At 48.7% G+C, this 12,643-nt stretch overlaps 2 protein-coding genes across 2 annotated transcripts; both read right to left on the bottom strand.

Moving 5' to 3' along the window:
* Positions 1-3,297: 3,297 nt before the first annotated feature.
* Positions 3,298-6,825, bottom strand: Cmtm5 (CKLF like MARVEL transmembrane domain containing 5). The gene is made up of 5 exons (XM_090345477.1): positions 6,333-6,825; positions 5,088-5,240; positions 3,812-3,904; positions 3,581-3,665; positions 3,298-3,486 (listed from the first exon to the last, which is right to left on the bottom strand). The coding sequence occupies exons 1-5, from the start codon at positions 6,456-6,458 to the stop codon at positions 3,473-3,475; spliced, it is 471 nt and encodes a 156-aa protein (XP_090201603.1). The 5' UTR covers positions 6,459-6,825; the 3' UTR covers positions 3,298-3,472.
* Positions 6,826-7,760: 935 nt separating this feature from the next.
* Positions 7,761-12,643, bottom strand: Il25 (interleukin 25). The gene is made up of 3 exons (XM_090345476.1): positions 12,571-12,643; positions 10,628-10,860; positions 7,761-8,021 (listed from the first exon to the last, which is right to left on the bottom strand). Exons 2-3 carry the CDS (start codon positions 10,840-10,842, stop codon positions 7,766-7,768), a joined length of 471 nt encoding a protein of 156 aa, XP_090201602.1. The 5' UTR covers positions 10,843-10,860; positions 12,571-12,643; the 3' UTR covers positions 7,761-7,765.

Here is a 12,643-nt window from a genome sequence, read left to right as displayed (position 1 = left end):
AAGCTCTTACATCTATAAAGAAGTGGGGGCGCCTGCCTGAAGTGGCATAGCCACGAGTCCTAACCTGCTCAATTAACCGTGCTAGGGAAAAAGAAGAAAAAGGAGAGCTTTCAAAAATGAGAAAGCAATGCCAAGTGCCATTAGTTCATGCTTACAATCCAGGTACTCAGGAGACTCAGATTTGAGGGTCATGGTTTGAAGTGTCCTGGGCTGAAAAGTCTATGAGACTTTTTTTTTTTTTTGCCAGTCCTGGAGATTGAACTCAGGGCCTGGGCAACTGTCATCTGAGCTTTTGCTCAAGGCTAGCACTCTACTACTTCAGGCACAAGGCCCCTTCCAGCTTTTTCTGTTTATGTGGTAGTGAGGAATTGAACCCAGGGCTTCATGCATGCTAGACAAGCACTCCACCACTAAGCCACATTCCTAGCCTCTCTATGAGACTCTTATCTCCAATATGCCACATACACACATGGGTGAAACAAAGGTGTCACATGGGAAAAAAAGTTTCAGGGGTGCAGAACATCTGATCCATATAAAGCCCACAAAATCATTTGATACCAGACAGGACAGATACATATGCTTCTCATAGACTTTCAGTGTCCATCTGCCTGTATAAGTAATTTTGTATAGCCCATATACAATATTATAAATATGCACATAGCCCTTGGCAGACAAAAGTTTTTCTAGAAGCTGGGTACCCACCAGAAAACCAGAAGTGGAGCTGTGGCTCAAGGAGTAGAGCACTAGCCTTGAGCTGATGAGCTCAGGGACAGTGCCCAGGCTCAGAGTTCAAGTCCCATGAATGCCCAAGTTAAAGCCAGTCCCCACCTCTGAGTCCCTTCCCTCTTTAGATATCTGATCTTTCTAACACAAATGTCCTACTGAGGCCAGAGGCTCAGAGCTAGAGCCAGATGTGCAGGAGAGAGAAGGTGAGGAGTAAATCTTTTTCTACTCAGCCCCAGAATCATTCCCCAACACCCCAACTCCACCTTGAAGACATTCCAAGACACTGAGTTCTGTTAAGACTGAGTTGAGACAATGTGGTGGGAACTAAACCTGGGCAGTGCTCAGCTTTCTCTCTCTCTCTCTCTCTCTCTCTCTCTCTCTCTCTCTCTCTCTCTCTCTCTCTCTCTCTCTCTCTCTCTCTCTGAGACACACACACACACACACACACACACACACACACACACACACACACACACTGTGGTTCCTCTCTCTCAACCCCACTGAGACTGCTCAGGGAGCAGAGCTGGTGCTGAGCTCATAGCAAATCCCTGCCTTCCTCTGGGCTTTCTGGCAAGGCTCTCTAGACAACCATTTATTTCTTTCACTTTGCACCCCTCTCCTGTCCCCTCCTGTCCCACCACTGCCCCATCCAAGGATTGCCAACTAGTCTTGGGAGTGGACTGCATACATTCTGAAACCAGAGCAGAATCCAGAGAAAGCACACAATCCCGTTGGTTCTTGTCCTAGAGAGGCTGGTGGGACAAAGGATTAGCCAGAATACAAGGATAGAACAGGGCACATGAGAAAAGAAAAATCAGTGCAGGGGCTGGGGGTTTGGCCTAGTGGTAGGGTGTTCGCCTAGCATGCAGGAAGACCAGGTTCCATTCTTCAGTACCACATGCACAGAAAAGAAGCCAGAAGTGGTACTGTGGCTCAAGTGGTAGAGCTCTAGCCTTGCGAAAACCCAAGGACAGTGCTCAAGCCCTAGGCCCAAAGCCAGAACTGACAAGAAAGAAAGAAAGAAAGTGAGAAAGAGAGAAAGAAACAAAGAAAAGAAAAGAAGAAAAGTCAGCACAAAATCTATGAATGTGGTTTTGTGGTAGAGTGCTTTCCTAGCATGCCCAGGTCCTGAGTTCATCAAGCCCCAGGACTGGAAATAAATAAAAAGAGGTATAGACATGACCACAGAGCATAGACACATAATCTAGGTGAGCCTGAGAGCAGAGGCTGGCAAAGGGAAGGAGCAATAGAATTGGAAAGTGTTCAGCTGCATATGCTGGTGGCTCACACCTATATTCCTAGCTACTCAAGAGGCTGAGATCTGAGATTTGAGGCCAGTCTGGGGCAGGAAAGTCTATGAGACTCTTATCTCCCGTTAACCAGCCAAAAGCCAGAAGTAGAGCTGTGGCTCAAGCAGTAGCGTACCAGTCCTAAGCGCCAAGGGAGCGCTTCTGGATCCTTAGTTTAAGTCCTCAAGCCCCAATTTCAGGAGTGAGGAGGGGCAGGGAGGAGGACATTTAAGGTAAATATAGCATTCTTTGGAAAGCGGAATGGGGACGGCAAGTCACCTTGAATCATTGAGCTGTGCCAAGTTGGGCTCCACACACTGGGCAGAGAAGTGCTAGATGCACTAGATAGTCACAAACTAAGTAGTGCCTGCTCCAAACTCCAGGCCAAATTCTCCTATTGCTTTCATCATGGAACCCTTTGCCAGCATTTGAGGCTTCGGTGACAGGTCTGCTTGTCACTTTGGAATCTCTGGTGCCCTGCACAAGGGCTGCACGCTAGATACTCAGGAAATGTGTGCTGAGGAATAGGCAACTTGGGAAGGCAGGTCTACCAGTGAAGGAATATTCGATCATTCTAGGACACTGGTTTTTAAGCTTTAGCTGGACTCAGCGTAGTGTCCAAATCATCAGTTTATGATGGGCTGGGTTCCAGCCCTCGCTCTGCCACAAATAGGGTTATTTCTCCTAACGGAGCCCCAGATTTCTCTTATGTTGAATGAGACCAGCTAATGTCCAAGGGCTCTTCCAGTGCCTGCGTTTTGGACATGTTTTTCTTCTAATGCATGAGGCCGCCCTCATCCTGTCACTCACCACCATCCTCTCCCCTGCTCCCTGCTGACCAACTTCTTCCCACACCACAAGGGGGCGCTCTGCACACGCCCCAGGCAAGCACCTCGGTTCAAGCTTACCAACAGGTGTTGGCCCAGGTGTCGCCCGAGTCCTTCCTCACATCAGGTAAGTTGTGTGCCCTCTCAGGCACACAACTCGAAGTGCCCAGCCTCTAAGTACACCAGAGTAGCCTTGCACACAACATCGGGGAGATCTCTCCCTCCTTTGGTGACTGAGGTTTAGGAGAAGTCTGATCTTGAAAAGGGTCTTCAGCTCCTTCAGGCTAGCTCTGACCTCCTTACTGCTCATACCTGAGTCCAGAAAAGGAGCCATGACTTGCTCCAGATAGGTCATGAATACACCTTGGCATTCCTCATCTTCCTAATTTCTGAAGGAGAAGACAACGCGGCAGTAGACTATGAATCTTTTAATTTGGAAATGACTTGAGAACACAGTAACCTCCCTTCTCCTGCCCCCTCCCTCTTTGGGCACCCCATGACTTCTTAGGCATGTTTCCCTGTTTATCTTGGGTAAACAGTGGGCTGGGGAGCGAGTGAATCCAAAGGCGAGGTGTTTGAGCTCCACGGTCCCTGTGTCTGGCTGAGTCTGGGAGCCAGGTAGACCTAGAGTCACTGCTGATCCCCTGTGAAGATGGAGCCAGGCAAGGAAGCCATGTCTGGTTATGTTTTCTGGGATAGAGTTGGGGTTATCTCCTTTCTCGGGGCACAGACACTCACCCTGAGCAGCCTGGGGTGCCATCTCAGTCTGGTAGATCTTGAAAGCATCATAGGCAAAGACAGAAACGAGAATAATACCAAAAACCTGTGGGAAGAGAAACAGAGATGGCACAGCAGAGGCTACTGGGCTACTGAATTACGAGGGAGGAAAGTGAGTAGTCCGAAGGGAATTACAGGAAGTATGCTAGCACTAGCCGGAGGTCCTGAAGGGCTAAAGAGCCCCAGACTCACAAAAGCAGCAATGGCAGCTCCCTCCCGGGAGGTCACAGCAGCAAAGGACACCACCAAAAAGATGACGATGGCACTGAGACAGCGAAGAAAATCCTGGAGAGAGAGAGAGAGAGAGAGAGAGAGAGAGAGAGAGAGAGAGAGAGAGAGAGAGAGAGAGAGAGAGAGAGAGAGAGAGAGAGAGATCAGAAAAGGGTGGAGTGGGGAGGAGGGTATCTTTAGAGATTTACCAGACTAATCAGCAGCCTGAGCTTCAGGATTCTGAATTTTTTCAATATAATTTTGCTGTTATTGTGAAGGTAATGTTGTACAGAGAGGTTACTGTTTCATAAGCCAGGCAAACTGAGTACGTTTCTTTTCTTTTGTTTTTTAAATTTTTTGCCAGTCCTGGGGCTTGAACTCAGGGCCTGAGCACTGTCCTTGGGCTTTCTCAAAGCTAGAGCTCTACCACTTGAGCCACAATACCATTTCGGGCTATTTCTATGTATTGGTACCAATGAATCGAACCCAAGTCCTAGTGCATGCTAGGCAAGCACTCTACCACAAGGCCAAACTCCCAGCCCCTCATTACATTTCTTTTTGCACACTGTCACCCCTTCCTTTGCTCTCCCTCTCCCTACCTCCCCCTCCCATTTTCCCCTCCTTTGCCTTGCCCAAAAATTGCATAATCATTTTTTGAATTTTTATGTGAGGTTGTCCTGGGATGCTTATGAAACACACTGGAGAGGGCTACCCAAGGAATGGAGGCAGTTGAATTCAGAATAGCCAGGAGCAGTTGGCTAAGGGTGGTGGTAGGAGACCAGCCAGCAGGGCCAGTGGGAGCTGAGCTGAGACTGGGCTTTTGGTAAATGGGAGAACAGAACTAAGGTATAAATATGTCCTCCAATTTAGCAGGGGCCCAGTAATATGTCATCAGTATGAGTCAAAGAACAGAGGATTTGTTTTAGGGGAGAGGGTGTGTGTGTGTGTGTCTGTGTGTCTGTGTGCTGGTACTAGAGTCTCATGGTCTTGCTAAGCTTCTTTGCTCAAGACTGGTATTCTACCTAGAGCCACTTCCAGCTATTAGCTGCTTGGGTCAACTTTTCTGCTAGGACTGGCTTCAAAGTACAATCCTCAGATCTCAGCATCCAAAGTAGCTAGGATTACTGGTGTGAGCCACCGGCATGCAGATCAAAGCACCATTTGGAGAACAGGACACTGAATGAAGCAAAGCCCAGATGGACTCAGCCATCTGGGGAAAGAAAGGCCTAGGATAGGGCAGTTGGGCAGGATTCCTTACCAAACAAGGCCAGTTAAGCCGATGGAAGCGTTGGTAGTACTGTGTGGCGTAGAGGAAGAGGAAGGCGAGTGTGATGAAGAACTCCAGCAGCGCCGCAGCCATGTAGGCAGAGATGGAAGCGGTGAAGCAGATGAAGATGATGAAGGTCAGAGCCTAAAGGACCGAGCAGGGGGGATTGCCAGGGAGCGGACCGTACACAGGCTTTCCCCACTCTGGATTGACCCAAGTGGCACCCACTACCCATCCTTGGTGAGGAGGAGGGAGAGCTCAGGCAGGTCTCCCATTCCCAGTGTCAGTGGACCCGGGCTATTTCCGCCTCCCACTTTACTAGTCCCAGAGATCCCTGTGACTACAACAGTTTCAACGCAACCACAAGAAAAATGGTGTCCTCAGGAGGACCAAGTACAAGGTACAAGGTACACACCAACCCCTGAAGTTGGGCCCAAAGCTCCTGTGCCTCAGGAGTCATCACAGGTCCCATAAAGCTTCCTACAGGACCACAGCCTTTGATTCCACCTTAAGAGAGGAGGCTTAGAAGAAGGCGCTTCCTGGCCGCATGGGGTAGCAGACGTGCAAAGGCCTTAAGTGAGCACTGTGCTCTTACTAGGTAACCAGGAACAAATTCCTTTCCTTAGATGTTCATAGTGTCACTACAGGAAGTCTGCACTTTTTAATAGTTGGTTGAAAGCTGGGGAAAGTCAGATCACATCCCCATCCTTCCAATCCCTGTACATCCCCTCAAGGTCTCAAAAAGTTGTCCATGTAACTTCACTCTGTCCTGCGCAACTGCAACTTGCTCTAAGTGCCTCTGGATGGAGAGGCAGCAAGAAAACCAAGCAGAGCGGGGCGCTGGTGGCTCTCACCTGTGATTCTAGCTATTCAAGAGGCTAAGATCTGAGGACTGTGGTTCAAAGCAGCCTGGGCAGAAAAGTCAGGTGACTCAATTCATTACCAAAAGCAAAACACTGGAAGTACATGTGTGGCTCAAGTGGTAGAGCAACAGCCTTGAGCACAAAAGCTTAGAGGCAGCACCCAGACCCTCAGGTCAAGCCCCAGTACTAACACTGAAGAGAAAGAGAAGGAGGACACGTAGGCAAGAAAGATGCAGCAGGGATCAAGGATTCAGAAAGCCTGGAAAGGGGATTGCTGTGCATGAGCCTGAGCAGGGTCAGTCAGCATAGGACTGCGTCATAGAGCTGAGGATGTGAGAGGTAGAGGCACCAGGTTGGGGAAAGCAGCTGTTACCAGCTCCGTTTCCAGCAGGATGCCTTTGAGGGAAGACAGGAAGGTCTTGTCCACAGCGAAGCCCTGGAGCTCTGCAGCTGCCCCCTCCTCGGGGGGCCGGTCCCGGCGATCCCATGCACCGAACATCTCTGTGAGGCCCACTGAGCACAAGTCCTAGGAAACCAAAAGCTGACAAGAAGCAGGAAATAGACAAGAGCAAGAAGGCACTTAAAAAATCTTCAAATAAAGCAGGGGCCTGCCTGTAGGGCCCCAGGAGACAGTGACAGTCAGGGGAGGCCAACCCAGCTGCCCAGAGGGCCTGCGCTGTGGCCTGCACCAGCCCCCAGGACTTAGGAGGGGCAGGGAAGGCGTGGTTCCGCCTCCTCTTACTCCAGCCCAACCCAGCCTAGAAAAGGGAGAAGGAAGGAGGTCAGAAAGAAACCAGAGGAGCTAGGAAGTGAGCAGAAAGACAAGCACAGAGCCAGGAACCCCCTGTGAGCTATGTCTGAAGAAGTTTGTGTCCCCCTCCTATAACTTAACTCTCTGCCTTGGCTGATCCTTTCTCCCTCCCCACCCCGTTTTAGAATGGGTGGGAGCTGAGTCCAGGCTTCACCCCCAGAACCAAGCTGCAGCAGCCAGGACCAGAGGACAAAGGCAGATTGTTGAGGAGACAAGGGGGCGCTGTGTGCCCACTGCAAGTGCCTCAATGGGCCTCTGTTTCTCTCCAGCATGTAGCTGGGCCTGTCCCCCATCCCGGTGTTCAGAGATGGGTGAGAGAGCCAGAGAGGAGAGAGAGTGGGAGAGTACCTTGGAAATGGGAGGACAAGTAGAGCAGGCAGGATATAAGCAGGGGGTGAGGACTGATGTGGAGAAGGAGAACTACAGGGCATTCAGGTGCCATCTATGGATACCAAAGACAAAGGAGGCCATTTTGAAATATAGATATTTATTTGGTAAAATTCTCCATTTCAATAATAGTCTCCTCCTCAAAATGATCCATGGCTAAGGATGAGTTATTACACCAGGATACGTGCAAAGCATATGCTTTCATAGTATTTGATGAATGAATGAAACCAGGGCCAAAGGGAAAGATATCTATCTACAAAGTGCCTGTGCTGGGGCCGGGGTAGCTGGAGATGGGAAGAGAGGAAAAGCCAGTGGTGTGGCTTCCAGAGATGGATAATGCCTGTGTAGGTCTTCCCTGAGAGGAAATGTCAGAGCACCAGCTTCCAGCGCCTTAAGTGGAAGTTGCTGTCTTCTAAACGTGCCTCCAAAAAGTGCAAAAGTGTGAGTTTCTCCCCAAGCCCCACCCCACCCCCATCCTGTCCCAGGATCCTGCCGTTCCAGGCAATTCTCTGGAAGGACTAAGCTTTTGGATCCCTTGGCCAGGGAATTGGAGATCTAGCTCCAGTTTTCCCACCTAGGCACAAGCCTCAGGTAGACAGCTGGCAGGACTAAGCCATCACCCGTGGCCGCACACACACACAGGCAAAGGAGACTTGGTAAAGCCTGCTCTCCAGGCAGTAGCGGTGTCGGGCTCGCTGGTCGCCCTGGCACGGCCGCCGGTAGAAGACAGTCTGGTTGTGGTAGAGAGGCTCTGAGTTGCCCAGGGCGTTCATCTGGGAACCAGTCTGTAGGTTGACACAGTGTGGACACAGGCAGCGAGCATGGTACAGATCCTGAGGCAGCCGGTTCAAGTCCCTGTCCAACCTGAGAAGATGGCATTGGTCAGGCTCTGGAGAGACGGGCCAGAAGCGGGGAGGGGTGGGTGGGGTGGGAAGACTAGAGGAAGGAAATGATGCAGCTGAACACTTAGCCGTTTGTTTGTCTGTTTAGACAGGGTCTCATTTTGTAGCACAGGCTGGCCTCAAACCCACAATCCTCCTATTTCAGCCTCCAATGTAGTGCCAAGATTCCAGATATGCACCATTACCAGATGCTGACCCCTGCCTTTCTCCTCCTTATTCTTCATGCATGCACGTTTGTAGGCGTGAGTGCATGGGACTTGAACTCAGGGCCTGGTGTTCTTGTTTGGCTTTTTTCATTCAAGACTGAAATTCTCCCACTTGAGCCATAGCTCAATTTCTGAGTTTGTCTTCTTGTCTGTCCCGAGCTGGGTTTTGAACTGAAATCTCCAGATCTCAGTCTCCTGATGAGAAGTGAAGATTGCAGGTCTGAGCCCCCAGCGCCCAGCAGTCCCTCAGTTCTGATACCTATTGTGTAACTTCAATCAAGTCACCCCCTTCTCACTGGGATTTATTTTCCTCAGTTGTTAGTGTGCAGAAGGGATGAAAGAATTGCTTTCCAACCATTCAGAGTCCATAGGAACATGGGAGAGAGTGAGAAGCCTCCTGTTTCAGTCTCCAGCAAACAAGCTCTGCTTCCTTCTGATATATACCAGAGGCTCCCGCATGCGTTCCTTGATGGAATTACTACATTGTAGAATTTTCAAGGTCTGATACTGGGATTGAAATGCAAAGCCACACACTTTCGTTTGGCTCTTTTCAACCAAGGCTGAGACTCTGCTACTTGAACCATACCTCTACTTTCAGCTTTTTGCTGATACATTGGAGATGAGGTTCTTGAATGTGTCTGCCCCGGCTGGCTTTGAACTAAGATCTTCAGATCTCAGCCTTCTAAGTAGCTAGGATTGCAAGTATGAGCCACTGGCATCCCGCTTCATTTAGGATTTTCTCATTACTAAATATTGTTCTGACTGCCACATATATAGAAGTATATAAAGTAAAGATTGGCATTCTCTAGCTCTACTCCCCGGGAAGCTATGTCCAAGCACATATTATAAGCATACTTAAGGAATCATGTGAAAACCTGCATGACTGAGAAAGAGGCTTAAAAGCCGTGGGAAAACAGATACTCCAGTACTGTAGCAGAACCCCTACCCCCAGGTTGTTAAACTATTCTCCGTATAGAGGATCCTTGGAAAACTGGGGTTCTGAAAGAAATACCTTGCAAGTAAAGGTTTTGATGTCAAATTAATCTCCAATTGGACAGAAGCTGCCCTTTTCTAAACTTTTCTTTAAAAAAAATTTTTTTCCCATCCTGGGGCTTGAACTCAGGGCCTGACCATTATTCTTGGACTTACTTAATGCTAGAACTCTACCACTTGAGCCACAGCATCACTTCTGGCTTTTTCTATATATGTGGTACCAAGGAATCAAACCCCAGTCTTCATGCATGCTAGGCAAGCCCTCTACCACTAGGCCAAACTCCTGGCCCCTTCTACACTTATTTCATGTTATCACTATTTTTTTTTCTGAGATGAATACTACATACTACATCTCATTTCACTGATGAGTATTACACAAAACGTACTCTGGAGAATGCCTCAAACTTACCAAGGGTTCACAGCCTTCACAAAGAATGTAGGCCCAGCTTGAATAAGTCTCATCTGACACCCCAGCTTTCTCAAAGAGGTTTCCACACAGTCAGATTTGCCTCAGGACCAAAGCAGTTTGATTTGTGTCTTTACCTTAGACCTAATCTCAGTTAAATGGATCCCCTCCCTAAAATACTACACTCCATCCATCCCCACAGCCAAAGCTAAATAGATTTGTGGTGAATGGGAACAGACTTTCAAAGATGACATAATACAAAAGAAAATATGTTTGGGACCCCTACTATCATAATTTTTAATAGTTGGCTTTTGATCTCTATTTCAGGGATTATATTTTTTCAAGTCATGGCAAGAAGGCAGAATTATAGCATTTGTATGATACATTGTACAGGAGAATAAGAGAACCATGATTATGATCAAAGATAACCAGCCCAAAGATCCTACCACCCAACTGCCCTAAAAGGTTGGGTGGTTTATTTTCTTTGCGTACTTCTCATCTCTTCCCAACTCTACACAGTAGCATTTGGAACTGGAATGTTTGATGCAGGTATCATGCTAATATCCCCTGTTATTTAGTCAGCCACCATTGAGAAAGAAGGGAGGGAGGGAGAGAAAAGTATCAACCTAATTTTACAAACTTTACCTACATTATTTCAATTGATCGGCACATTGACCCCATGAGCTGTAATCTCCTTTAACTGATTAGAAAAAGAAGGAGAAACAGCCTTGAAAATTTGCCGGTGGTTGGCTCAAAGTTACCCAATGAGAATCAGAGTTGAGGCTCAAATCTAGGTCTGAGTAACTCTTGCTGTTATTAAAAGAGAAAGGTAGGAGCGGGGCAAAGTAAAAGACAGATAAGCTGGAATGAAAGGGAATTCGTTGTGTGTGTCCCAAATATACCCCCCTGACAGCACATCTGGGGGACATTTGCAGGCAGACAGTATGGGGACAGCAGACTCACTCGTATCTCCAGGGGGAGATGGCCCTGCTGTTGAGGGGTCCGTCTTCGCTGGCCCTGCAGAATGCTGGGTTGTGGGGGAGGTTAGCTGACGCAGGAGGAGTCATAGACACTGTGGTCCACTTCAGCCACTCCTCAGGGAATTCTTTGCTGGGGCAACATCTGGGCAAGTGGCTACAATCCCTCTGCCCCCGTAAACTGAGGGCACCCGTGATCATTGCCAAGAAGACAACCACCTGTAGGCAGAGACCAGTGAGAGCACTGTCCTCACCCAATCTGCATGCCTTCCAGCCCACCTTCCCCTTCACCCCTCAGCTGCTCCCCAAGATCCTGTAGCCGGGGGCCTGGCCTCCATTCACCCTCGTGGCAGCATGGCAGCCCCATGCCCCAGCCATCGGTGGACTCACCTGGGACATGCTGGCTGCCGCACACTCAGCCACAGGTGCTGTCTGACTGCCACACAGACCTGGAAGCAGGCTGAGTGTGGAAGGCCAGAGCCCTGGCTTTATTTGCAGCAAACCTGTTTTGCTTATTCAAATTTATTTCCACTATCTTTTGGAGGGAGTGTCTTAAGATTAAAAAAAAAAAGCAAAGAAAAATAAAACCTGAAAGCATTTCCAAAAGCTGTTTAGATCTCCCTCTCATGGAAGTTGTGATGGGCATGATGATTAGCTTTGATCGTTGCAGTTTTCCAGGGCGTGGGGACGTGCAAGCAATAGCATTCTACTCTTGCGGGTCTTTGTGGACTGGCTTTATGGGGATGACCCTGATTGGCCTGTTACCTTCCACCTAACTTCCACTCTTCCCTTCTTCCCAGATGTCACCATGCCACCCATCATCTCAGATGTCTCCTTCATTATCCCTATGGGTTCCCAGACTTTCCTTCATTCTGTCCCGTTGGGTCTCTACACTTCTCCCTGGCCTCTTTCCTTGGGATTGGGTTCTAGGCTTCACCCCACAGCGTTATCAGTCTGTTGGTTGGCTGGGCAGGGCCTGTTGGAAGAAGCTGTGGGTGAGTGTTCCCACTGCATCATTCAGACTGTGGGGCAAGGAAGTGGACTGGCACTGCAACCACCCAACAAGAAGGTGTGACTTAGGGGTGAGATAGACAGATCCATAGCAAGATGGATAGCTGACCCTCTCAGACCTTGGGCAGTGACCGGGGAGGAAGGGGGTCCACTCAACTTCTATATCTCTTGGTACCATGGGGACAGTACTGGCCAGAAGGAAATATTCATGTTTGAGAAAGGTCAGCCTCGAAGACAGGGATTAACCAGGGGACCCCATTGCTGGGGCTGGCTAGTACATATGTTCATATCCCTCCAGGTGTTGCTCATCCAGTCCATAGAACACCCCACCCCAACACACTCATACACAGACATTATCTCTAGAATAATTCATACTGATTTGCATGTGCTTTCCCTCAGAAAATACTCCTGAAGTAACCAGGGACCCAGGAAATAAACAGAGGGAACTGGGAATAACTGAAAACATCTAGAGTGAGGGGGAATCGTTCAAGTGCTAGAGTGCAAGGTACCCCCCTCCAAAAGAAAGAAAAAGACAGCAGTAGAGAATATTCTAGAAAACTGGGAGAAGTTGCTCTAGTGAGTCCTGAGGGGAAGGGGGAGGGCTGGAGCTGGGGAGAGGTGACATAGGAGAAACAAGTAGGGGGTGATTGGAGTGCACAAATACTTAGAAAGAACAATGAAGACAGGGATGTCATCACCCCATTCTCAACCCACTCACGTCCCTATCTTCCCAGACCTGCTTTTTCCCTTTCATGCAATGCTGCTCTTGCTGCTGTGTATCTCCGTGTGCCAGAAATGTGCTAAGCCCTAGAGATGTATCACCTGATTTTCTCCTGACCATAAGATCATGGACATGGAAACTATTATCCTCCTATTACAGATGAGGAAACTGAGACCTAATGTGATTTGGTAACTTACTTGAGGTCACGTAGTTAGAAAGGGGCTGAGCCAGTTTTCCATTCTACCTGAACACATCTAAGTTTTTGGCAGG

This window comes from Megascapheus bottae, chromosome 14 (genome assembly GCF_031878675.1).
Source record: "Megascapheus bottae isolate mThoBot1 chromosome 14, mThoBot2.hap1, whole genome shotgun sequence".
In the NCBI taxonomy this organism is placed as follows: Eukaryota; Metazoa; Chordata; class Mammalia; order Rodentia; family Geomyidae; genus Megascapheus; species Megascapheus bottae.
This window is presented reverse-complemented; position numbering and strand designations above follow the sequence as displayed.

Excerpts from the sequence above, each read along its gene's own strand:
- Il25 (XM_090345476.1), bottom strand. The coding sequence starts at position 10,842 with ATGATCACGGGTGCCCTCAGTTTACGGGGGCAGAGGGATTGTAGCCAC. Across the intron at positions 8,022-10,627 it reads ATCTCCCCCTGGAGATACGA|GTTGGACAGGGACTTGAACC; the intron begins GTGAGTCTGCTG and ends CCATCTTCTCAG.
- Cmtm5 (XM_090345477.1), bottom strand. The coding sequence starts at position 6,458 with ATGTTCGGTGCATGGGATCGCCGGGACCGGCCCCCCGAGGAGGGGGCA. Across the intron at positions 5,241-6,332 it reads TCCTGCTGGAAACGGAGCTG|GCTCTGACCTTCATCATCTT; the intron begins GTAACAGCTGCT and ends TCGGTCCTTTAG. Across the intron at positions 3,666-3,811 it reads GAGCTGCCATTGCTGCTTTT|GTTTTTGGTATTATTCTCGT; the intron begins GTGAGTCTGGGG and ends CTCTTCCCACAG.